General features: G+C 38.8%; 1 protein-coding gene and 1 long non-coding RNA gene across 3 annotated transcripts in view; one reads left to right on the top strand and one right to left on the bottom strand.

Moving 5' to 3' along the window:
* Positions 1–26,881, top strand: part of bicdl1 (BICD family like cargo adaptor 1) — a 60,683-nt gene that overhangs the window by 19,035 nt on the left and 14,767 nt on the right. Inside the window, exons 3-5 of the mRNA XM_066644524.1 lie at positions 17,689–17,805; positions 21,356–21,367; positions 24,878–25,024. Of these exons, the coding sequence (XP_066500621.1) occupies positions 17,689–17,805; positions 21,356–21,367; positions 24,878–25,024 (276 nt within the window). The remainder of the gene's footprint in view (positions 1–17,688; positions 17,806–21,355; positions 21,368–24,877; positions 25,025–26,881) is intronic.
* On the bottom strand, positions 6,299–24,911 carry LOC136666382 (uncharacterized). 2 transcript variants are annotated; one of them, XR_010795360.1, is made up of 7 exons: positions 24,773–24,911; positions 17,483–17,793; positions 17,223–17,271; positions 15,598–15,661; positions 11,918–11,985; positions 11,662–11,751; positions 6,299–6,362 (listed from the first exon to the last, which is right to left on the bottom strand). It is a non-coding gene; the product is annotated as an uncharacterized lncRNA (long non-coding RNA). The 2 variants fall into 2 exon arrangements; XR_010795361.1 differs by lacking the exon at positions 6,299–6,362 and having other exon boundaries at positions 11,431–11,751; positions 11,886–11,985.

Genomic DNA, 26,881 nt, shown 5'->3' with positions numbered 1-26,881 from the left:
TCACCGGGACAGGAGCGGCGGGTGCCGCCATCACCGGGACAGGAGCGGCGGGTGCCGCCATCACCGGGACAGGAAGCCCTGCGACGTCGTCCACGGAGGCAGGGGAACCTGCGACGTCGTCCACGGAGGCAGGGGAACCTGCGACGTCGTCCACGGAGGCAGGGGAACCTGCGACGTCGTCCACGGAGGCAGGGGAACCTGCGACGTCGTCCACGGAGGCAGGGGAACCTGCGACGTCGTCCACGGAGGCAGGGGAACCTGCGACGTCGTCCAAGGAGGCAGGGGGACCTGCGACGACGTCCAAGGAGGCAGGGGGACCTGCGACGACGTCCAAGGAGGCAGGGGGACCTGCGACGACGTCCAAGGAGGCAGGGGGACCTGCGACGACGTCCAAGGAGGCAGGGGGACCTGCGACGACGTCCAAGGAGGCAGGAGAGGCGCGCGTCGCGCTCACGAAGACAGGAGAGCCGCGCGCCGCGCTCTCGAGGACAGGGGTTTGTGCTGCTCGCCGGGCTCGCGCTGGAGCTGTAAAGGGTTTAGGGGGTTTCACAGGCGCACCCATTAGATCACCTCGAGGTGCGCCCCTGTTAGCCTCAGACCTCAGAGGTACGGAGGTGAGGCTAACAGCCCCTACCCTTAACGCCCCCCCAAAAATTTCCCCGGACCTGAGGGGGTAATCCTCCAGCGAGGGGGGAACTCCAGCACGGTTCTTCCGCCGACTCTTACGACTCCCGCTGGTGCAACTACTCGATTCCCGAGTCGACTCCTCCGCTATAGGATCCGGAACAGCGCCAGGCAGGAGCTGGAGCCGGCGACTCCATTCCGAGGCCGCTTTCAAAGCCTCCCCCACAGGATCTTTGGGGCCTGTGCGGAATGGAGTCCGGCGAACGGCACACCCCTTGAGGTAGTAATCCGCGCTAGCTGCGTCCATGTGGTCGTTCATTCTGTCAGGAACGAGGGGCGGATTGAGGGAGGCGGACGCATTTGCTAAAACACGGGAGTTTATTATATAACAGAAAATAACAAAAACAGACTTTAAACAAAAGGAAAACAGGCTAAACTAGACTCTAAGAAATAAGCAGGGTAAACGGGGACAGACGGAAAACAAAGCGAAACGCTGACAGAGGAAACTTACGGAGATAGACAGATAACATGATCGACAGGACGGACGACAACGGAGAAAATAGATACGACACGGTGACAAGAGAAGTGAAATGAACGACCAACATGACGTGAAACAAGAGGGCTTAAATACAGACACAAACGAGACACACCTGGACAGATAACAAGGAGGACGGGTTAACACATGACACGGACGAGGAGGCGGAACAAAGGCGGAGACTTGAACATAAACAAAACAGAGCCATGTGCAAATAAAGCACATGGCCGGGACAACAGACTGACAGGACGAAGGCGTGACATGCTCCAATGCAACTCACAACACAGGAATAAAAAAAAAATGTAGAACTACTAGGGGACTGAGGAATGATTTGAATGCAACTAGTCTAAAAAGGAATGGTATGTTGGAGCAAAGAAACATAAAAAAAAAACACAAAAAAAAGACTTATTTGAATGTGGCTGAACTTTAATTGTAAGTTTTTATTCACTGTTTGAATATTGACAGAAACTCATTTGTTAGTTGAGTTAGTGTAGTTTTGTAGCACATTTGCTCTGTGTTTATTTTCATGCAGTTAGCCATTTCTTAATCCTGCACTGCATTTGGAGATATTTCCATATTAAGTATTCCAAAACAGCAAAAATAAGTCAAATTATTCCTAACCTATGAAGGGTGAGGTAGATCGAGGTAGACCAGCTCCAAAGGCCACCCTCTAGAAAAACTAGTGTTAGAAGTGGCTGCCGTTGCCCTGGCATCATGGATAATCCAGTGTTATGTGTGGCTGGCCTTTGCCAAGGATTCATGATGAGGCTGAGCAGGTTGAATCTCCCTCTGAACACAAAGCCGTCAGAGCATGCAGCTACCAGCTATGCTGTATAAGCCTTTCAAGCTACTGACGGTCAACAGCACCACACCTCTTCTGCTTGCACTATGAGAAATTAAGAAACAGGACAAGCCAGTGCTGCAAATCAGAGCCAGTGTTACAAAGGCTGTGTCTGAAATGGCTCCCTAGTCAGTATTTCCTATGTTACTTGTTATAGAGTTCACTATTATGGGAAATCTGGAGGATACTGAATGATTTTGGACACTAACTCATGAAAGTTTTTACCATTGAAAGCAGTATCCACTATCCAGTAGTGTACGTGGGTTGTACACTACTTTTTGAGATGCACTGTGGGCTGCACTGAATATTGTCCACTATGTATTTGGGTACTACTGCAAAATAGCAGAACCCCAAAATAGTGCACTATATAGTGAAAAGGGCACAGTTCCGGACACAGCGAGTGAGCAGTAACAGTGGCTCCAGTGGATGATGGAACAGTGCCAATGATGGACTAGTTTTACCACAATAGGTTTGGTGAAGTGTGCCCTGACAGCAATAGAGTGCACAAGCCAGTGAGGCTGGCATCAACCACAGCAATGCAGACAACAAGGACATCAGAGGAAGAGGAGCAAGACAACACTGCCGGCGGTAAAAGCACAGGAGAGTTCTACAGGAGCAGTGGTGTTGGTGTAGGAGAGTGCTGCTGTGACTGATATCAACATTAAACCCTGCAGCACAGAGGTGTGGAAATGGGATGTTTGTGGAACTTTGCCGTACACTGATGTTTGGCTTTCGAACAGGAACTATGTGTAATTCACACCATTGTCATGTGCCTCCCAATTTCATCCACACGTGTTATCCATGTGCTGGTCGAGAGTTGAAAGGGTGGTGGTTGAGTGTGGCCAATAAGGCAGGGCCCCTTTCTCTTGGGGAAAGATCTATGTTCCACACTGGGATTTTACAATGACCAGCCGGTTTGACACTATACCTGGCCAGTCCAGTGCATTAGCTGTTGTGGCTAGAGTATCAGTATACCAGGAGGCCATTTGGAACCTGGCCTGGCCTTGAACCTAAATCCAAGGTTCGGATTTGAGGACGTCCATCCTCGTGTGTTGGGATGCCAGTGGGCAAATTGGGGACAGCAATGGCTAGTAAAGGAACAGTATTGTCTCCTCCTCAATCCATAGCTGAAATCACCTTGAGTAAGGCACCTGTACATGTTCAGTGCACTAGTGTGTGTGTGTATGTGTTCACTGCCCCCGATGGGTTACAAACAGAGAATGTTGTGTCACATACAGCAATGAAGCACATTTACCATGTTTCATTTTTGGAAACACCTTTATCAAGTGTTGCAGTTTAGTTTCAACTTTACTCAATATTCTTAGTAATGTGAGGCACAGTGGCGCAACAATTAGTGCTGCTGCCACACAGTGTCCATAGGTATGAGTGTGTGAGTTAATGTGCGAGTGTGTGTCGCCCTGTGAAGGACTGGTGTTCCCGCCTTGCACCCAGTGACTCCGAATGACACTGCAACCCTGAACTGGATAAGCGCTTACTTATTATGAATGAAAATAATAACAGGTGTCGCAGCAGGTAGTGTCGCAGTCACACAGCTCCAGGGGCCTGGAGGTTGTGGGTTTGATTCCCGCTCCGGGTGTGTTCTCCCCGTGTCCGCGTGGGTTTCCTCCGGGTGCTCCGGTTTCCTGCCACAGTCCAAAAACACACGTTGGTAGGTGGATTGGCGACTCAAAAGTGTCCATAGGTGTGAATGTGTGTGTGTCTGTTTTGCCCTGTGAAGGACTGGCATCCCCTCCAGGGTGTATTCCCGCCTTGTGCCCAATAATTCCAGGTAGGCTCTGGACCCACTGTGACCCTGACTTGGATAAGCGGTTACAGATAATGAATGAATGAACGTAAGTGTTGCCAAAACTAGAAATGAGTGAAGAGCTACAGGGTTTGGACAATGAAACTGAAACACCTGGTTTTAGACCACAATAATTTATTAGTATGGTGTAGGGCATCCTTTTGCGGCCAGTACAGCGTCAATTCGTCTTGGGAATGACATATACAAGTCCTGCACAGTGGTCAGAGGGATTTTAAGCCATCCTTCTTGCAGTATAGTGGCCAGGTCACTACATGATGCTGGTGGAGGAAAACATTTCCTGACTCTCTCCTCCAAAACACCCCAAAGTGGCTCAATAATATTTAGATCTGGTGACTGTGCAGGCCATGGAAGATGTTCAACTTCACTTTCATGTTCATCAAACCAATCTTTCACCAGTCTCGCTGTGTGTATTGGTGCATTGTCATCCAGATGTTTGAACCATTGGATGCACATGGTCTTACTGGTGCAATGTGCAATTAATGAAGATTGGCCACCAGGCTGGTCCAATTTAGCCATGAAACCTCCCACTAAAATGACAGGTGTTTCAGTTTCATTGTCCAACCCCTGTAGTAGTGGATATATATACATTTACTATTATGTATTGTGTAATAAAGAAAATGCCCTGATGTTGATAACACACAAATAGTATATATTGTATACAGCCATGCAGCAGTATAGATTTAATGAGTAATATAACACCAACTAGTACTGAATTGGATGCTGTAATTTGGTACTCTATAATGTGGAACATCAACTCTGTATATGTCAGTTTCAGTTGTCAGCCTTTCCTGGGACCCAGCTGCTGGGCTTCAATGCTACTTAATGCCTCTTACAACTGTTGTGTAATTTAATCAGCCAGCTAATTAATATAAGGATAATAGACCAGTGTTTTTATACCATAGGATACTCAACAAGACTTCCTTTGGACATTTGAATAAAACATGAGATGTACTGCAAAATACTGTTTTCCCTAGAATGTCTGGGTCTTCTAAAAATATGGTAAAACAGACTGCAGAGTTCTGTGCTCTTACTTCAAAAACAATGTGGGCTATTACAGACTGCAAGCACACTCGTTTATACACAAAAACTGAGATGACCTTGGTTCTGAGGGTCAGGCAACAGGAAGTGATGTAAATTAGGCCTGTGTGGGACACAAGTCTGAAAGCAGGTCGGATTAGACCATAATCCGGACTAAGAGCCTTTTCATTTACACACATTGCCTGAGACTACACCGTATGCAAGGAACAGGTGCACGGTTCAGTTCAATCCTATTCTGTCCAATCTTCTTTATTGTTAATAAAGCTATGCACACTGTATAAAGCCTTTCTCACAAGTTTCAAACTATAAAAAGGAACAAAGAACATGGTAGATGTGCAGTGTGCATAATACCTGATAAAACAAACAACTACACATCAAGTATTGTTGAAAATAGTGCCAAAGGCATACACAAAAATGCTGTATAAATAATATTCATTAATACATCTTCTGCTTCGAGGGAATGTATGTGGAACCTATCTGTAATCTGGAATTGGGTACAAGCATACAAAGAATGCCTAGTATTATAAAACTCAATAATGGGCAGCAGTGAGCATGTAATAAAGGTGGAAGATATGGCCCTAAAATGATATCATGATTTTAGGATATTTTTGGGTTAACCATGTTTTTGATTATATGAAAAACAATGAAATGTATATTATACATTTCATGCACATACTACTGCAAAAAAAATAAAGGTTAAGCATATATTTTTGTATAAATTTAACAGTTTTAAACATTCAGTAGGCACTGTAAATATGAAAAAATGTAAATATGTAAAAATGAAAAAATCTGTAAATATTTCATTTGTAAACAAGCAATAACTTACCAAAATTCTGATTTTGTGTAAAATAAATAATGTAAATAATGTAATATTACAATGTAAATAATGTACATTACATTATGCAAATAATGTAATGTAACAAATAAATATACCACAAATGTAAAGTGCAGAAAATTTAGTGCATGCATATTAACAGCAAACACAAGCAATTATACAAACAGTACCCTTAAAGCTTCACGGTAAATAACAAAGCAAATACAGAAGCAGTGCTATGCTGAGTCAGTGCTTGTGTTAGGGCTCATATTGACTGTTGAGCTCTCCTCACTGCATTTTTTCTTTTTTTTAACACGCAACGGGGTGCTTCTAATTTAAGTGGTGAAATATATTGGCTGTGTTTCCCTCTTTTGTTGTCACAGACTTCTTGCATATCTTAAGTTACCATGGTTTGTCCTACATCTATTTTTTAACCAAACAAATACCACATTACTGAAGTCACTCCCATTTTGGAACAACCCTTCTACTGCAGTTGTAGCTGTGCTCACAAGTTCTCTCTGGATCGTTTGCGTTCAGAAGCTCTACACCTTTTAAAGGCGACATTCACAATTTTAATCAAACTATCTTTTTTTTTTATAAAATTCTAAGAATATTTCCTCACCATTTACTGATTTCCAGTCTGTTTGCATGCTCGAAAATGGTCTGTATTTACGAAGCCCAGTTTCTGTAAAAGGGTAAAAACATACAAAGGGTCTGGTATGCAAATAGATATCCAAATGTTAAAAATCATGAGAACAGATGAAAATAGGTGGGTAATATTGACTTACTCTTTTTGTTTTAGATTACTTAAGGTCGAATTCACTCTAAAGTGCTAACTCCATGAAAGTAATCACAGAGCCAAAGTGCTACAAAACTAAACAACTTGAGTTACAGATGAGTTTATGTGATAGTTCAGTGAATAAAAATGTACTTATTAAATTTCAGCCACATACATACAGTTATTTTTTCCCTTAAACATACTGCTTGACTTTAAAAGATGTAGAGAACTGAACGTAAACAAACCAGAGAACAGCATTTCCACACATTTGCAGATGTTCCACCTTTAAGGTTTCCACCTTATGGAATGTTTGGGTATGTTTGAGGAGGAAAACGACTGTTGTTTGTATGTGGCTGAAGTTGAACTTGTCTGTAAGTTTTTATTCACTGTTTGAATTACCACAGAAACAGATTTAACTCAAGTTGTTTAATTTTGTAGTACTTTCTGTCTTTGTTTACTTTCATGCAGTGGTCTCTGAAATATAGAGTGGATTTCTCTAAGTAATCTGTAACAACAATAATAAGTCAATATTACAATAGCACTCTGTTATCCTGGAGATGAACTGTAAACTCTAGCACAGCTTACAAAATCAGTGAAAGAAAGGGTAAAATATATATCATACAGCAAATAAATTAAGGTAATATTTATTTGATATTTAACATTCTTCACAGTTGACGCTGAAAGAGCACACAGAAGTAAAATGTACAATATGCAGTTTCATGCAGTCTGAATAAAGAAGAAATTTGAAGAATAAAATGACCTTGACAGCTGCCAACAACTGATAACACAATGGATCTTATGTAATAAACTATTTATACTTCATTGATGTTCATAAATGCAGTATGCACCAGTATGGGCAGTCTCACACCACCTCACACACATTGACTGAAACCCGGCCATCACACACATGCCAAACGTGTCTTTAGTTTTGTGAACCTGCAGGCAGGAAGCTGTCAATAAAGGCAGTACCCCAGAGCACTAATCTGATCAGTGCAGGAATATTTCACTAATTACATTACACAGCTCCCAGGGAGGGGGTGGGGTGAGGTGGTGAGAGAGCGAGAGAGAGCGAGAGCGAGAGAGAGAGAGAGAGAGAGAGAGAGAAAGAGAGAGAGAGAGAGAAAGAGAGAGAGAGAGAGAGAAATAAAAAAGTCTTTCCCTTTTCGCTTTTGGAGGATATGTCTCAGACTTGCTTTATCTGTGGCTAAACTGCAGTTAATAGTGATTAATTATTCTCTAAAGACCAAGTGTAATCTGTGCCTGGGGAACTGCTTTTTAACTCTGTCCATGTGCTGTGGATTCAGGCGCTCGTCCACAGTGATTTGAGTGGTGAGGAGCAAATACCCAACATTAATTAATCAACCGCATTTGCTGACCCAAAATAAAAACAATCAATTATATCAGCATGTTAAGAGGGTCTAGTAGGCGTAAGTGGAGTGTTTGTGTGTGTGTGTGTGTGTGTGAGAGAGAGAGAGTGTCTGTGTATGTTCTTGAGTGAAAAACCAAGGGAGAAGAGCTGGGCATTACAAATTGAAAATTGTTCTAAATTATTTTAAAAGCATATTTGAGCAAGATTTCTGTTTTAGCATCTGATTATGTATTTATTTATTTTAATAAATAATTTACTTTAGAACGAAGAATCAGTACAAACATGGGACCTTTCTCTGTACCAAAATTATTCTAACTATTTCCTCCAGAGGCCCCCATGCCCCCCTCAACTTGAATAAACGTGTCAATATGCAAACTACCGTAGTATATGTATAACACAATCAGATCAATTCATCCCATTTGTTCACAACATTTCTTGTGAAAGTTAGCCTGTCATGGCTAACAAAATAACATAAGGGAAAAAAATCACAAGACAATAAGAACTTCTCTTTTCTGCACATATGAACATGTACCTGGAATTAAATATTTTTTTCATTTGACTTCCATTTAAAGTTAAGAAAGTTTTTATTTTATTCTCCTATAATGTTAGTATTTTGAAAACACAAATTGGGCTCTTTTTACAAATAGAGCTTTGTACATATGAAAGTGAAGTGAGTAACATCACTTTCCAATTAAAAAAAGTATTTCCCAAAATAGTAACATCACAGCAGAAAGAAAAAAAACCTTCTTAACTTACAGTGGAAGTGAATGTAGTGAACGTGGTTGGTGTGATAAAGTGGTAACACCATTGGCTCTCTTGTGAGATACCTGGGTTTGATTCCAGGTCTGGGCAACCAGTCCAGAGTCCTTGGGCAAAACTTCTAACATTGCATTGGCCTACCTGTAATACCAGTAACCCTGTACGTTGCTCTGGATAAGAGCATCTGCCAAAATGTCATTTTAAAAAAATGTAAAAACGTTCTATTTCAAGTAATTTTCGAGCATTTCTATTGATTCATTCATCATGAAATTTTCATATGAGGTGAAGGACAGCTGCTATCTTCAAACGGTGTGCTAAACTAAAAATTGTCAAATATGGAGATACATGTATTTAATTAGACATCAACTATCCTAACATGTGTAGATACTTCAGATAAATAGTGAATTCAGTTTATTGGAAGTGTTTTCCTTGTGACAGACATTCAGCTGTTTGCACACAATTGGTATAATCTCTATAGAAATGCATAAATGCACAATATGGGATGCACTTGGGCAGCTGCACATGAGCTTAAAGTCACCATGGCCAGTGGCAATAATCGGCTACAAATTATAAAGCACTCCAGCATTAGGTTGTGGGGTGGGTATTCTGTATTCTGTTGATGAATTGGGGTAGCATGTGTGATGAACTAATCGTACAATGTCGGAACTAACTAATATTCTTGTGGTTCATGTAATCACTTTGCTGACAGAAATGTCCCTATCAAACACACATATAAATGTATACGTTGATATTTTGGTTATACAGTATAAAGCATGGACATCTTTGGACCTATTTTAAGGGGGCTGTAGCCCCTGCCATCATTTACTGCTGTAGCCAATGGAGTCACGGTCCCTCCTACAAGGGGGTTGTTTTGCGGCAGCAGTGAGAGCTGCAGGTCAAAGCTTAAACACTGGAAACTACAGATCTGCTTTTAGATAGAAATAATGTTGGGACGGTGTCCTGGAGAAACTACATTTCTTTCTCCCTCAACACATCACAGATAAATTTTTGAATCAAAGTAATTATTTATACATTAAAATCACATTAAATGACAAATATGAGTCATAAATAAGCAATTTTGACTGGACATCTGATAATGTAATGAGGGTGAGACTGTCTTTTAGACCAGTAAGATTCTTTCACTTCAGATCTTATTGTAATTAATGAGCAATCTAAAATAATCCAGTTATTTTAAACTGGCAATACAGTATTTGCAAAATACATGAACAGATTCAAAGTTTTGCCATTGTTCAAAAAGGCTACTGATAGGCAGTCGATGGCTGTCGGCTTAATAAATGACTGACAACAAAAATGTTGTTGAAAAGGATTTACAAGTGTGTGCTGGTCCCCCGGCCTCTGCATTCCTTATTTTTATTTCAGAAAGTTGGCAACCCTACTCAGACGAGAAGGTGTAGTGAGCTTCTTGACAGTGATTTCAAGACAAAAAAAGAAAATACATTTGCCTGTTTGAATCTTTAATTAACCAAACTGAAAAGCCACCGATGCACTAGTTGAAATAGCATGATGCTAGCAGAGGAAACCTGATTTTTAATGAAGGTAAAGTAAGCCTGCCGAGGAAGCCAGTTAAAAATGTTCATGCATTAAACACAGCAGTATTTAGTGGCAGACTGAACTGATGTTTATGTTCTTTCCTGACGTTATGACTGTGTATTTTACAGATACCTGTAGATAATAAGTTATTAATTGTTCACAACTCTGATTTTTTTTCTACCTCTAGATGGATATTCTAAATGTTTTATTTTTTAAAGGCAGCAGCTACTTGTCACTTTTCTTAATCTGTACCTCATCAAAGAAATTTGCTGCTATGAGGCAATTACCCTAGATCCCCCTGGTTAAAGCTTAGCACCCCTAATCATTAATCTCTAGAGACAGGTCTGGTATAAAGGGTTAATTATGTAATTGTCTACAGAAATTGATCATTTCTTTTGCTTTGTTGATTAATATTTTATCTGGTTTTATCTCTATGGCACAAACAACAGATTCCTTCAGCACATGGTATGACTAAGGAATACTTCAGCACAACCAATCCCAGCTCTTTTGGTTGCTATACCAACCCAAAGTGTCATGTGCAAGTCTATGGGTTACTATGGAAACGTGTACCCTGTCCCTCGTTTTGCACTTTAAACACCCCCCTAAACTACATAGCAAGATACAGGCAACTACAGAGTCTCTGATTTACTGTTTACGCAGGTTAATAATACACTTTTATTTTTACACCATTACAGGCCTCAGATAATACATCCTTTAATGCTTTCATATCTGCTACCATCAAAACACTGGTATAGACATCGTCTCTCAGTCTCTATGATGCAAATCAGCAGATAAAAGTAAAAGCGGTTGATCTAAACACAGGTGCCGGGTTCATATGATATAATGTAACATTTGTTCTCACTGTCTTTTCATCCTCTGAGCAGCAACACACACCTTGATGGCCTGAAAAGAAGCAGCAGCTGAGACCTGTTGTGTGCAGAGTGTTATGTAGTGTGTGGGGCTCATTTGCAATTCCACCCACATGCGCCATGATTTATGGATATATAATGTACTCATGGCAGGTACAGGAGACGTTTCATTGCAGAACTCCACACATATTCCCTTACAATGTGACTGTGGACAATATTAATTAGATTTACTCACAGTGGGCAGCTTCTTGAAGGTGACGTTCAAAACTTTTAATCAAAAAACAATTTTTATACAATTTACAAAAGATGTTTCCTCACCATTTGCTAGCTCTCCAGTCTGTTGCATGCTGGAAACTGGTCTAATGTTTTAATGAAGCCCCAGTGTCAGTAAAAATGCATGAAAGTAACAGACCAAAAGTGCACCAAAACTAACAATTTGAGTTACACTTCAACCACACAATAACAACAGTTGTTTTTCTCCTCAAACATACTGTTCCACCTTAAAAAACGTGAACATAATTAAACCAGAGAAGACTGCAGTTCCCCACAATTGTAGATGTTCCCTTTAACATAAATAATCACAATTGATTGCATTTCTGAAAGGCAACATTCATGATTTTTATCCACTTTTTATAAAATTCTGAGAATGTTTCCTCACCATTTGCTAGCTCTCTGGTCTTTTTGCATGCTGGAAAATGTTCTGGTGGTTGTACGCATCCTCAGTAAATGAGAATCAAAATAAATGTCTCTGTAAGAAGGAAGGATATGTATAATTTAAAGAAGAGACAGCAAAATGCATAAAATTAAATGCATACCAAAAGTGCTACAGAAATAAACACAAATGAGATGCTGCTGTAATTCAAAGAGTAAACAAAAACTTACAGACATGTTACACTTTTCTTGCTCAAACATACCATTCCTCCTGGCCCACTGGCATTAAAAGTTTAATTCTTGTCCGTTTTGTGAAGCGAATCTTTTCATTCTGTAAATTTGAACAAGATGAATATTTCATTTCCTACACTGTTTTATCATTTATCTTGCTACTTAAATTCAGTAGGCCACATACTTACACAGAGCACTAATGTTACAGTCCAAGGTAATGTTACATTCAAAATAAATTAAGACATTGAACATGTGGTTAGCCTATGGCTTTCTACATCAACAAAATTAAAAACACATTTATCATTTAACATAAAAACAACAAAAAACTCCATCAATTTCAAATATTATGTTCAAAAACAAATGATTTTTATAGGAAGTTAGAATCCGCACTTCAGTATCTCTGTATGTACGAGTGAGAAACAATTTATTTGAATGAACTGAAATGACACCAGGCTGTGATATAACAGTGACCTCTAGGAGTCAATTTAACTTGAGTTGATAGAAGTTGATAAAGCTTGTGTTAAGTTTAAAAAGAAGTTAAATTGAAAGCATTCACTCAAGTCTTTGCACTTTCAGCTTCAGCTGTAAGTGCAGTTAATTATTATTCTACCCTCAGGCTTTCTTGAACATTAATTTTAAAAGATATATGTGAATATCCTAAGGCAAGAATCTCATAAACTGATGCTTAGTTGAATGCAATTACTTGTTAGCTGGGAGGTCCTTTAAAGAGTGATCCGATTAACCAAGAATTTGAGTGACAGTCTCAATTTTCTTAACCATTCAGACAAGACTTAGTGTCACAGCATGTTTTAATCCATTGTTTAAAGCTGTGGATAATCTTTGTTTTTGATTATAAATATTACTGGTGCAGAACATCCTTGAATGTCTTAAAGATCTTTGTTTTCTTTCCTGGCTGTGGTATTAGGGATTCAAACAAGGCTAATCTTGTAGCTGTTTGTGCTACTGAGGAGGGAGGTGCAGCACTGGTCTGAAATGGTTGAAATATCTCAATAAGATCTAACTCTTTTGTGGTGTGGTCTTTGATACTCAGCAGTGTTTCATGTGTCTGGTAGACCCAAAACATTTTTGGGGTTTTATTGATTAATTTTGTTTATCATTTGCCATTTACCTCTGCTTAACCACATTTATTAATAAAATTACTCTTTTTTGGGTGATAAAATGTCTCTTAAATAATTAAAACAAATTAATTGAATAAGGATCCCACAAAGCCAAACACCAGCCAAAAGTTCATGGTGATGGATATTTGCTAGTTTTGTACTATAGTGAGTGACCACATTTTAATGGAAAGCTGCAGCTTTTTTCAATCTACTATTCTGCAGCATCATTAGCATATGGTGGATGAACAGGGTTTTTAACAGGGTTTGATATGCTGAAGACTTCTAAGAGAACCCATGCTGCTAGCAAATGGTTAACTTGCTAAGTGTATTTGAGTCACTGAGTTACCATCTATCTACTGCTAATTTTAACCTGAAAAGTTACCAGTATGCCAGTTCAAAAAGCCACTACAGTGATTCAAGTGACATCTACTGAACACTTAGATGGGCATATGGAAAAGGCAGCAAAGGTTTTCAGGGGCACCATATGCCTGAACCCCCCCCCAGCCCCCTCCACACACACACACACACACATACACACACACACACACACACACACACACACACACACATAGAACAACACATCTTGCTATACACCAAGCCTAAACACACATACAACACAAAAAACCCAAAATCAACCGCATTAAGTCCCTTAAATAACCTCTTAAACAGAAAAGGCAGCTTCAAAGTATGATGGGAGCCAGCCCCTCCCATATTTGGCACAACCAAAATACTAAAGCTGTATTATCTGTCTGTGGGTTTTGCTTTTTCTTGATAGAAGGGAAACGAATCATCAGTCAAAATTATTGGTCATGGTAATCAACTCTAAAACACAGATGTAGATGAGTCCTAAAGGTTTACTCAAAAAATTGTAAAAGGTAGTCCATTCAAAGACATAAAATGTAATCACTTTCTATGATGTAGCTTTTGGAGCTGATATATGCTTCAGACGTCTGGTTCCTATCACCGTCAGACATTAGTAGATAATTCCCTAGAATTGGGCATTTAATCTCTTAGAATGCCTTTGTTTACATCTTAACCATTTAAAGGGAATGTCTATGATTCTGTGTACGAAAGGCAATTCAAGTTGGTGAAACTGGTTGATAAAACTGGCTTGGTAAGGCCTTAAATTCCATAACATCTCGGTAAAATGTGTCTCAGACTATCTCCCTGAACTTGTTTGAGCAAATCAGTTTTCAATTTTTGGTGTATTTTATGTAAATAACCTTTATTTCGATAAAATTTGGATACTGAAAATTTATTTAAATGCTATCTGGAGCCTACCCGGAACTCCAGGGTGTGGACACATGGCAGGAACACCAGTCGCACATTCACACACCTATGGACATTTTTTAATACACCTACCAACATTTCTGGACTGTGGAGCACCAGGAGGAAACCCACACGGATAACACACCAAACTCCTCACAGACAGTCACCCGGAGTGAAACTTGAACCCATAACTTCCAAGTCCCTAGAGCTGTGTGACTGCGACACTACCTGCTGCACCACCGTGCCACCCTTACGAAGCTGACAAATCATCCCTATTTTCTTAGTAACTATAAAGAAAAATAAACTAATTAACAAACACAAGCAACACAGGTGAGCCTTCCTTCTTCTACTGCCTACTGAAAATTAACAGTAGATGGATGAGATAATGATTGGAAGTTTTATACAGGTGTAGTTTGGCCTCATACTATAGTCTTTATTCTTTTTTCTGCTACAACCCTTAAGTCCCAAACTTAATTCACATATAACTTTGTTTCATCTCAAATGCCATGGGCGAAAGAAAATGAACAGTGGCTTGGATTCCAGGGTTGCCATGGTGATGGCCAGGGATGATGCGACACTTCGCTTACAGAGAGCAGTTTCATTTATGCTAATGGCCCTTTATTGGTCTTGTGTCTGTGGCAGACGCAATGGCTAGGCAATGGCCTGATCCTGAACATCCAATGAGCTCACACTATAACCTCTGCCTGAACGTTCCAGAAATGATCGGAAATGCCAGATGTGATCAATGGGTTTGCTTTGGATTGTGTGGATGTGTGTGTCTCTTTGCCATTCCAGGAAAGCTATGAGTCACGATCATAGATGTTGAAGGGAACTGGCCTTTTCGGTATCATTACTTTGGAATATAATAAAATTAAAGGGCTCTGCTGTGACATTCTCTACAAATGAGCAGGTTTCCCTTCAAATCTATCACCTTTATATCTCTCCAGCTGCCTTGACACTGTGGTAGACCAAACAAATAGTGAAAAAAATGACATCTATCCAGTTAGGTGGAACAGCGCCATGAGGTGCAAGATAAATATACAGAAGTTTACTGTAGCTTCAGCATTAGACACTTGGAGTGAAATAAAAGTTAACTTTGGAAGTGATTAGTCTTCCAGTCTTATGTTCACCAGTGGTGGGTATAGAAACCTAAATCCTTGCTCAAGTAAAACTATTACTTAGGTAATATAATGATTAAAACAAAAACACTTCCCCAAGAAACAAATTAAGTACACAACAATTATCCATCCATCCATCCATCCATCCATCCATCCATTATCTGTAACCCTTATCCAATTCAGGGTCACAGTGGGTCCAGAGCCTACCTGGAATCATTGGGCGCAAGGCGGGAATACACACTGGAGGGGGCGCCGACATCAATTATCATCACTGTCAAAAAAAATAAAAAACAAACAAACAAACAAACAAAAAAAACATGTATCTCCAAGATATTAACTTTACAGGAGAAGGAAAAAACTTACATTCCAATGGAAATGAATGTAAAAATATTTTATTCCAAGTAATTTTTGAGCATTTCTATTGGTCCACTCACATTTTTTATTAAGGACAGCTGCTGTGTTGAAATGATGTAGTAAACTAAAAATAAACAAAAAATGACAGCAACAATATGCTACAAATGTGGTAGCTCAAACAAGTATTTAAGTACTGAATAATTATAGAACAGCTTTACTAAATTACTAGATCTTTTTATTATATCCAGCACCAGCATAGAAACTATAATTTGATTATGATTTTGATCTCATTTTGAATAGTTTTTTTGGTCTAAAATGAAACACAGATGCTTCAAAATCAGAGATGTGAGTGACTGTAAGGTGGCATTGTGGTTGTTAGCAACAAAAATGATTAATAATAACACAAAAATGGGTGAAATGTGTAATGTACATTTCTGTACTCCTCAATAGACTTATGTAGAAGTAAAGGTATTATGATTTGAAAATATATTTGCTATTTTTGCCAAGTTTAAACTGATGTAAAATGGATATTAAACAGAATGAATTTGATGTTGTAATGAGTATGGCCTATTTATACCATTTATCAAATATGAATGCATATGAATTCCCACTTCAATCCAATGTGATGGCTTTATGAATATAAGCAATACTATATTGTCTGGAATGTGAAGGCCTGTGCATGGGAGCCTTAAGGTACCATTTTACATTAGATCATCCTTTCAATTTCAGAGATTCACTGAAAGAGATTGAGTATTAATAAATATAAATATAAATTTAAAAATATAAAGTTAGAAGCTACTGAGAGGACAGAAGCAAGGACCCTGCTTTGTTGCTTAACCACACTAACTGATGTAATTATCATATTCCAAATAAAAATAATCATTTGACTATTGTTGCCAATTTCCATAATGCTAGTTAGTATAATTTTTTCTTTCAAAGTGAAAAGTATTAAGATTAGCCATACTCTACGTCCTAAGTAACTATGAAAATCACACACAAACAGGTTTGTTTTCATACATTGTGGGACCCTTTTTTGGAGACTTACCTTATCTGTAAGTACTACTAGCGTAACCCTAACCTGAACAATTGCCCTAATCTTTAAACTTAAAACACGTCTTCACCTTCAGATTTAATTATTTTAATATATTGGGACCAGTTGTGGTCCCCCCTTACCCTAACACTAATACAGGTCTCCATATTAAAATATTATAATTTATGAAGAGAAAATGAGTCCTCACACTGTGAAGGTTTAAACAGGTTTTGGCCCAACAACTTGATTTATACACACATATTTTAACTACATAACATTTGTGTACCCACTGTATATACCCTAATATTTATTTATTTATTTATTTACCATTTCATAGAGTACACAGGTACAGGTATTGGCTACTCGAAAGTGTCCATAGGTGTGAGTATGTGAGTGAATCTGCGTTGCCCTGTGAAAGACTGGTGCCCCCTTCAGGGTGTGTTCCCACCTTGCGCTCAGTGATTCCAGGTAGGCTCCGGACTGACTGTGACCCTGAACTGGATAAGCAGTTAAAGACAATGAATAAATGAATGAAAGAGTACATAGTCAGTAAATATAGTTCTGTGCATATTCTTTCTAGTAAGTTGATCTTAACATTTCTCATTGTATTAACTATTAAGTTTCTGTCTACAGTGAATCTCCAAATCAAAATCAATCAGGTCAAAGCAGTGTAGCAGAATGATTAAAGATAAATCAGTTTCAGCTCACCAGCCATGGAACATATGCCTGTATCTGAAGAGTGTTCTCCCCATGTCTGTGTGGGTTTCCTCTGGGTGCTCCAGTATCCTCCACAGTTCAAAAACACATGTTGGTAGGTGTATTGGCTACTGAAAATTGTTAATCCATAGGTGTGAGTGACAGACAATGAATGAATGAATTTTGATTTGTCTTTGTGTCTGTGTGTCCATCCACAGGCTGCTGAAGTGGAGAGACAGCTGTCCACTCAGGTCCACTCTTTGCGGGATGATTTCAGAGAGAAGAGTCTCTCAACTAACCAGCACATGATTCGTCTCGAGAACCTGCAGGCAGAGGTGAGGCATCATGGCACATGTAATATATACTTCATGGATGATATAAGACAAATATTTAGAGCTAAATCCAAAATATACATTGTGTGAAATTTTAAAAAATTTTATTCACTAATAGTATCAACAGTTCATCGCTGTCCAAAGAATTGTAATTAAACACAGGATAAGATGTAGAATTCCTTTTACCAATCCATTAGATCTTCACATAGGTCCAACCATACTCTATTCTGCAACCATGACATTCCTGTTTTTATGTATCATTGAACATTTAAATCCTACATCTAACCACTAGGGTTACTGTGGCCATTTCTGATCTGATTAGCAACCAGCTACACCGAATAGCTACGGTTACTCATATCAGTATCATGATTTTCATGATATTCTGACTTGTTTACATAATGATGTCATGCGGTTACATGTAATATGGCAAACATATAAATATATAAAATATCAATATTCTGAATATTTTTTATGCAATGTCAGACTCTTTGTACGTTACGATTGATTGCAAAATAATCAAATGTTTACACATTTATTAGTTGTTTCTTCTGAATATTTGAAATTGTTAGACTAGAGTTAATACTAAAATTAAATGTAACAATTTAAATTAAAAAAATAATATATTATTCATTTAATATAATTAATACTAATATAACATTTATTTATTTATAATAATGTGTTCTTAAAATAATACAATTATTTTCAGTGCTTTTTCTTATCCAAGAATATTGTTATAGGCAAAATACCCTGAAATATAAGTGATATTATTTTAGGGCCATATTGCCCACCTTTAGTGTGCTGCAAACCAGTAAAGCTCTGCCTAGACCCTCGTGGTTTGTCTGTTCTGACAGTCAGAAATGACTTTGGAAGTAATAAATGTGCAATAGTTTGTAAGAAGTGTGGCAAAAATTTCTGAATTTTATTTTGTTTGAATGGAGGATATTGCAGATTCTAAAGCAGATTCTGAGGAAGCACATTCTGTAGCTCCTTCAGAGGCAGTAGTCATAACGTAAGTGTGCAGGAACATACTTCTTCAGAATCTGCGAGTTACATAATCCTTCACTGAAGTAAATCAATATAATGAGGTTTTTGAAGCACTTTATGAAACAACAAATTTTGAAACAGTCTGCAGTAACTGAAAAAAAGTTATATTTCACAATTATTTCTTTCAGAGTCATCTCTGTCAGAGAGAGCAGGCAAACACTAGGGTCTAGATGTAGCTTTACTAGTTTATGGCGTGGCATTTGAAAAATTGTGCCCAATCTGTTTTAATCAATCACATCCATCTCTTCCTGTTGGCTTATAGCCAATTACATTCTTTCTGCATCAAAGATCCTGTGCTGTGTCCAGAAACATTTTGAGTAGTGATTTTGCACACATGCCAATTAGGCCCACAACAATAAAGTGTTGTGTCCCAGACCACCCCCCTCCAAAGTACCTTTACAGCCCTCTACCATACTGTCAAGGCTGGCCAGGGAAGATGATGAGGCGGACATACATGTATGGAAATGTTTATTTACAAAACAAAAGCAAAACCAACAGAGAAAACAAACACGTGCAAGGAGTCAAAAACACAAATTAGGATAAACTGAACAAAACTAAACAGGAACAAACAAGAACAAACACCAACAGAGGACTGCCATGAACCGGTGTAGACACGGGTAAACACAGAGACACGAAAACACACATCCACACACAAGACCAGACAAGGGAGCACTGAAACAAAAGGGATATAAATACAGAGGACAAACAAAGAACACCTGAGGGGCAGGACCACAGAGGAGACACAGGTGGAGGCACTGATGAGAGGGGGGAGACAGGAACAAAACAAAAACAGAGCCATGTGCTAGGAACACACAAGACAAAAAGTACAAAAGCATGACACATACTCTTACCCTAAATCCAAGCCCCAATGGCACCGTTAACGCATGCTCAGTGCTACCAGTCCCATGTGGACTTTATGCCTTATATCAGCTACCTACAGCTGCTGTGTCCAAATGATGTAGTAAATGAAAAATCAACAAAACTGCAGATATATGTTTTTCTTGGGATAGTGACAATTTCTTCGTAAATTTACTAACAAAAAGAAAGCACAAGAGCAAGACACTGACTGTTATCTAAGGTGTTTCACTGAATACTTTTTTTTGGTGGTACTCCAGTACTTATTCTGGCATTGTCAGTGTTGACTGGCTGCCAGAATTAATCTAATTCTGGACCAAAAGCAGAAAACATGCTGCTTCTCCACATATAAGCATAAAACACCCTCTATTTTTACCATTTTACCACTTCTAGCTAAAAACTAAATGCAAGCGACGTTGAAATAAAAGTGCATAATTAAAATTTGATCTCGCAACCCAAGGAAGGCCTTAACTGTAGTACAAAAGTACAAAAGTTCTTCCTGCCACTGAGCCAAATAACTATTTATTTTTTTCTAATAGCCCATTCCTGGAGAAAAAATGTAATATATCAGAGTAAAGCATTGCATTCTCAGATTTGTTTTACAATATACTATATTACTATAAGTGTCGCAGTCACACAGCTCTAGGGACCTGGAGGTTGTGGGTTCGATTCCCACTCCAAGTGACTATCTGTGAGGAGTTGGTGTGTTCTCCCTGTGTCCGTTTGGGTCTCCTCCGGGTGCTCCAGTCTCCTCCCACAGTCCAAAAACACACATTGGTAGGTGGATTGGTGAAAAAGTGTCTGTAGGTGTGTGTGTGTGAGTGAATGTGCAAGTGTGTGTGTTGCCATGTGAAGGACTGGCGCCCCCTCCAGGGTGTATTCCCTCCTTGCGCCCAATGATTCCAGGTAGGCTCTGGACCCACCACGACCCTAAACTTGATAAGCAGTAACAGATACTAAATGATTGAATGAATGATTTAGAATCCTGAAATAATTCAAAGTCAAAATAATAACATTGATGAGTAATTTTATGTGATATCAATTATTATGTCAAGGTAGTACATCAGAATTTGAAAAAGTATGCCATCATTTGAGATACAAAATGAAAATAAATAATTATTTTTTGTGCATATGAGTTATTCATTCATTGTCCGTAACTGCTTAGCAAGTTACCTAGAATCACTGGGCGCAGGGTGGGAGCCTGGATGCTGTGCCAGTGCACCACACACTCATATATATTTACTCACAACTATGGACACTTTTTAAGTAGCCAATTCACTTACCAACATGTGTTTTTGTGGGAAGTAACAGTAGCACATGGAGAAAACCCAGTTGGATATGAGGAGAGTGGTGTGACAGCAACACTACTTGTTCTGCCACCATACTGCCAGAAATTAGTTATTACATGTGCAAACGTTCCTTCTCCCCAGCTGCTGGAAATGGGCTTCAGTCTGTGTTAAAAAAGATTTAAATATTTTTACAGACAAACACTGCATTCTTTGAACATAAAAGTGCTCAAACGTCAAAGTAGAAAAATTCTGTGTATAAAATAATGCACTGGGCTGTGTATATTTATAAAACCCTTTTACAGTAAGTAATTCCCTCTGTCGTTCCTCTTTTAATTATTTGGGTTTTACTCTCCTGCGGGGAGCAGCAAGGGCTAGAAGTAAGTGATTCTATTCTCCAGTTCTCTCATCTGCATGCCTGGATGTTTTCATGCTTATTACAAAAAAAAAAGGGTTTCCTCTAGATCACACTAGAGGATCAAAGCTATGTGACTCCACAAGTAGAGAGTCACCTCACCAAAACATGGCTTTAAAGCACTGCTTGTGATGCAGTCGCAGGATGTTTGTTTTGACAGAGCAGGACCAAAAATGTCAGTGCAAGTTTTCTGCACTGTCACACACAACACCTGCCATAGCTTCTCATCGATTCTGCCGGAGAATCCAAACTGAAACAGTTCCAGGACTTCATGTGCTGCAGGCATCTGCTATTGGAGCAGGTCAACAGCACTACCATGCAAATCACATCTGCTTATTAATTAATTGCACTTGTTGCCATATTGTGCAGTATCGCCCACTTGAAACTTGCTGTCATCATCTCATCATCTACATCTAATAACGAAATATTGTGGTTTGCATGGATCATGGTTTTGTTCAACTTCTATAAACTGTGCTCTGTTCTCATGAAGCATGCCTTAATATCTGCATGATTTCAGCTGTTGCTCTCTGTGGTGAATTATGCCTGATGTCATAGAAGTGCAAAGTTCTTAAATAAGGTGATCATATCCCCATAGTATAATACAGACTTAGAAATATTGAAAAATAATTTCAAATGTCTGAATGTGTTTTTAATGTTTTCTTCGCATACACATTACATTTTTAATTGTCTAAAATCTGGTAGCAATTAACTTTTCATTAATTTGGTTTTAGATATTAGTTCATTGTTCTTATAAATATAAGATTTAAAGGCAGTAACTGACCCGATAAAGTATAATACTGGGGATTCAATTAAATTGGACAGTGAGGATATATAATTGGGAAATTATAAAATATTTACATAAATCTTAGTTAATAGGTAGCAACACAGCTGAATTATTTAAAATCATCAACGTGTGTTATGTTCTAAACTGAGCAATGTGTAAAAATGATACAAAGCCATATCATTTGTACATTTACAAACAATCCCCACCAAACATCTTTTTTTTTTAAATACAAAGTGTCTTGTTTAAAAATAAATGTTTTTTTCATAAAATATGTGTGGGTAAATAAAAAGATTGCAATAGTAATATAGTTCTATAGGGTCACTTTCTTTAAATGTATAGATTTTCAGAAATGTTATTTATTTATTTTTTTAGGTAGTGCCCAGTAGATCATCATAAAACATAACAAGAACTTTTTATATATAAAATAAACAAATTGTTCTTTTAAATAATTAATCTGTGTTGCTAAGTATTTGCTGTGATGTGTATAAATGTTTTAATTTCCCATTAATGGACATGTATCTACGGACGTGACAGTGATTGCATCAGGGTCATTCTAAAGACATGTTTTAAGCACTGTTTGGTTATGAGAAAACTTGTACTTCCACTCGTCTGCCACTTTATCCTGTACACCAAGTGCATAATTTCTAAATGGTGGTTAAGGCCAATTTGGAAGACATTTACACTATTCATCACGGGTCAGCTTTTGATCATTGGACCACATGACCAGATTTCATGGGTATAAAGATGAGTCTCTAACTGGAACACCAGCAATGTGGTTATTCTCAAGAAACTGGCCAGTGAGTGCATGTTTGTTGATATTATGAAGTACTTGACACAGATGTCCCTCCTAAAATACACACATGCTGATTAGCTTTGTATTTCTATTAGTGTGCAATATATAGGGCACAATGTCTATTTCTATTAAGTTAATTACTTTTTACATTTAAATGATTGCACTTTTAAGAGGAAGTGTACTTTACCAGATTGACCACATGATTAGTGGTCAGCGTGGTGACAGGCATGAAGTCAATTGAGCTGCTTTATGTGAATCAATAGGCGACTTCTTCCCTCTCTCCATCTCTCCCTCTCTGATGAGTGTGTTGGAGCAGTAACTGAGTGGGGAAAAGCTTCTGTTCTATTTTAAGGCATGATGTTGCAATGTCTGGGTGTTCCTAAATCTGCCTCAGGAATAGATGAATTGATGCTCTTTCACTGATGATGATCTATTTTGCTTCTTTAGGTGTATGAATCATCATTTATGATTATTCATCCATACCATCCAAAATATCTTTTGTGGTTTCAAGCGAGTTATGGCATTGCAACTTTGTCCCATTTTAAAGTAGACTTATGTTATTACTGGAAATTTAAATTGAGCGCTGTAAATGGTATATTGCTGTAGTAGCAGAAGAATAGCCCCAGTATTCAGCAAATCTTAGTAAAAAAAGTCCTCTTGTTACCCAGGCAAAGTCGAGCCACTGCCTGAAATAGGTTAGCAGATGTAGGTCATAACATGAGGGAACGAGTGTAATTCAAGGCCTGATGTTTGTTTAATGTTCTAAGCCCTTTAGTGGCTCTCTAGCCAACACACACCGATGATATTTTGGGTCATACTGCAATGGCTTGATTGTCTCACTGTTCTGTCCATGTTCTGAATAAATCTTCCAATTGAACTAGTTATTATCAACTATTTGATTTACAATTCTGATTGAATCTATTTTTTAAAAATAACACAGTTTGGATACATTTTATAGGCTTAAGTTGTATCTCTTATCCTAAAGCATAATATAACACACTACACCATATTGTCTATTTGAAATACACTTCCATTTAGAGGTTTGGACTCGAGTCACAAGTCTTGGTTTCAGTTACTCGAATAAAAAATTTGATGGTTTCTGACTGAACTAGACAAGACTAAGTTTCATTGAAACACCGGTAACTTGACTTGGACATTAAAGATGCGCAAAAATAGTTTTAAATAAAAATAGCTCATGCTTAGCCACAAACTTGCTGTGTCTCAAACAAACATTAATAGCATAGCAATTCATATAGGGCAATAAGTATAATGCAAATGATATGTGGCTTGCCAGGATGAGTAGCTGGCTAATGCTAACAAGCTTAGCTTCAAATATGGTCAAAATACAGGGTCAAAGGGGCATTATTATATTATTATACCATATAGTAACATGTCTTCATTGTTGGTTGAAATTACATTACATTTGCTAAAGAACGTGTAATGCATAATTCAGTAGGGTCTCAATTTGAATTTCCTGTGCTGACTTACTCGGTATTTCGAGTGTCAGAAGCAGTTACTACGTAGACGTGGAAAGCATTCGACTAAGTTTTTGAAGTTAATTAAATTTTATAAAGAAGAACGGAGGTTCGTTCACGTGAGTCAAATAATCGTTTGATCTGAGGTGAATCGAACCAAACCTTCACTGCTGCGGTTTGTTTTCTCTGCTGCAGCAAGGAGTTAATTAAAGTTATTTATCAAAGCAGCATTCCTGCGGAGGAGTTGTTAAGCTCCGAGGCCTAAAACTGGCAAAACATTCCAGAAATCAGGGGAGGGAAATAAAGCCTGGCACTGACCAGAACCGCTTTAAGGCCGACAGGAGCCTGCCGCTGTGTTGTTCTCAGCGCTCTATGAGTCTCTCTCTCTCTCTCTCTCTCTCTCTCTCTCTCTCTCTCTCTCAGATAAAGATGCTGTCGGAGCGGAAGCGCGAGCTGGAGCGACGAGTGAGCGCGGTACTGGAGGAGAACGAGCAGCTGCAGCACACAGTGGAGAACCTGCGAGAACGCACGCTCGTGCTAGAGAAACAGTGCCACGAGAAGGACCTGCAGGTACGCGCGGTTATACGGCCAACAGATACGGTGTAGTCTTTCTATATAGACTACATTTTCACAATTTTTAATAGAGTATTTTAATGTTTAACATGTGTATAACATTTGAGAGCAAATTGTTTTGTGCTTACATGTTACCATAAAGACAATTTATGTGTTACAAATGAAATTTTTCCAAGCATCTTTCAATAAAAAAAAGCTAACACAAAGCAATATTTTAGTTGTAAACATAGAAAATGTATGTCACTAATGAGAAAAAAAAATGTGAAGAGGAAAATCTGTATCCATGGTTAAACTGTATCCTCAATTAATCAAAACAGTACCAATGGATTGGTAAATATTCATTCATTCACCATTCATAACCGCTTATGCAGTTCAGGGTTGTGGTGGGTCTGGAGCCTACCAGGAATCATTGGGCGCAAGGCAGGAACACACACTGGAGGGGGCAACAGTCCTCACACACTCCACCTACAGACATTTTCGAGTCGCCAATCCACCTACTAATGTGTGTTTTTGGACTGTGGGAGGAAACTTGAGCATCCGGAGGAAACCAACACAGACACAGGGAGAACACACCAAACTCCTCTCAGACAGTCCCCAGGAGTGGAACTTGATTGGTAAACAGCTATTTATACATTTATTATGGGAAGTTTACACGGTGTCATCCCACTGCCATCTTTCTTTAAGGATTGTCAAGAAATGCCATTATTTCAACTAATTTAAAGTTAGACATATGACCTATAGAGCAGAGTTGCAGTGGGAGCTAATGCGATTTAGCTGACAAATTTGAGGGCACAGTTTCTTAAATTGGAATTGAAGAAGCTAATTAAATTTAATTGGAATGGAATAAAAGATGTCACACATCTGAGAGTACAATTTAGAAATCATTAGATACGGTTTATAAAACGATTATATTACTACAGATTTTCCTCTTCACATTTTTTTCTCATAAGTAACTCCTAACAGGGGGCTGCAAGGTGGTGCAGCAGGTAGTGTCGCAATCACACAGTGTCGCAATCACACAGCTCCAGAGACCTGAAGGTTGTGGGTTCAAGTCCTGCTCTGGGTGACTGTCTGTGAGTAGTTTGGTGTGTTCTCCCTGTGTCTGCGTTGGTTTCCTCCGGGTGTTCCGGTTTCCTTCCACAGTCCAAAAACACATATTGGTAGGTGGATTGGCGACTCAAAAGTGTCCATCGGAGTGAGTGTGTGTCACCCGTGTGGGGCACCAGTCTTTCGAGGGTGTGTTTCTGCCTTGTGTTCAGTGATTCTGGGTAGGCTCCAGAACCACCGCGACCTTGAACTGGATAAGCTGTTTCGGACAATGACTGAATGAATGATGAACTCCTAACAGGCTATAAAAATCTAGTTTAACTTATGTTTACAATTTAATGGTTAAGATTGTCCACATTGTTCAGTGGTGGTGGAACTAAACATCTTAATGGTAAAAAATAATAAATAAATAAAAAATAGGTTTACTCACAGAAACTGTGAGGCTGTGCAATGTCATATATTTAGGTAATAGTGTATACCACATATACACTGTCGCCAAAAGTATTTTCTCACTGTCTAAATCATTGAATTCAGGTGTTCCAATCAATTCCATGGCCACACGTATACAAAACCAAGCACTTAGGCATGCAGGCTGCTTCTACAAACATTTGTGAAAGAATGCGTTGCTCTCAGAGCTCACTGAATTCCAGCATTGTACCGTTATTGGATGCCACCTGTGCAGCAGGTCCAGTTATTAAATTTCTACTAAATATTCCACAGTCAACTGTCAGTGGTATTATAACAAAGTGGAAGCGATTGGAAACGACAGGCCACATAAAATGACTGAGCAGTGTAAGCGGTTGCTGA

This window comes from Hoplias malabaricus, chromosome 14 (assembly GCF_029633855.1).
Source record: "Hoplias malabaricus isolate fHopMal1 chromosome 14, fHopMal1.hap1, whole genome shotgun sequence".
Lineage (NCBI taxonomy): Eukaryota > Metazoa > Chordata > Actinopteri > Characiformes > Erythrinidae > Hoplias > Hoplias malabaricus.
The sequence above is the reverse complement of the archived record's forward strand: the minus strand, read 5'-3'. Positions and strand labels throughout refer to the sequence as shown.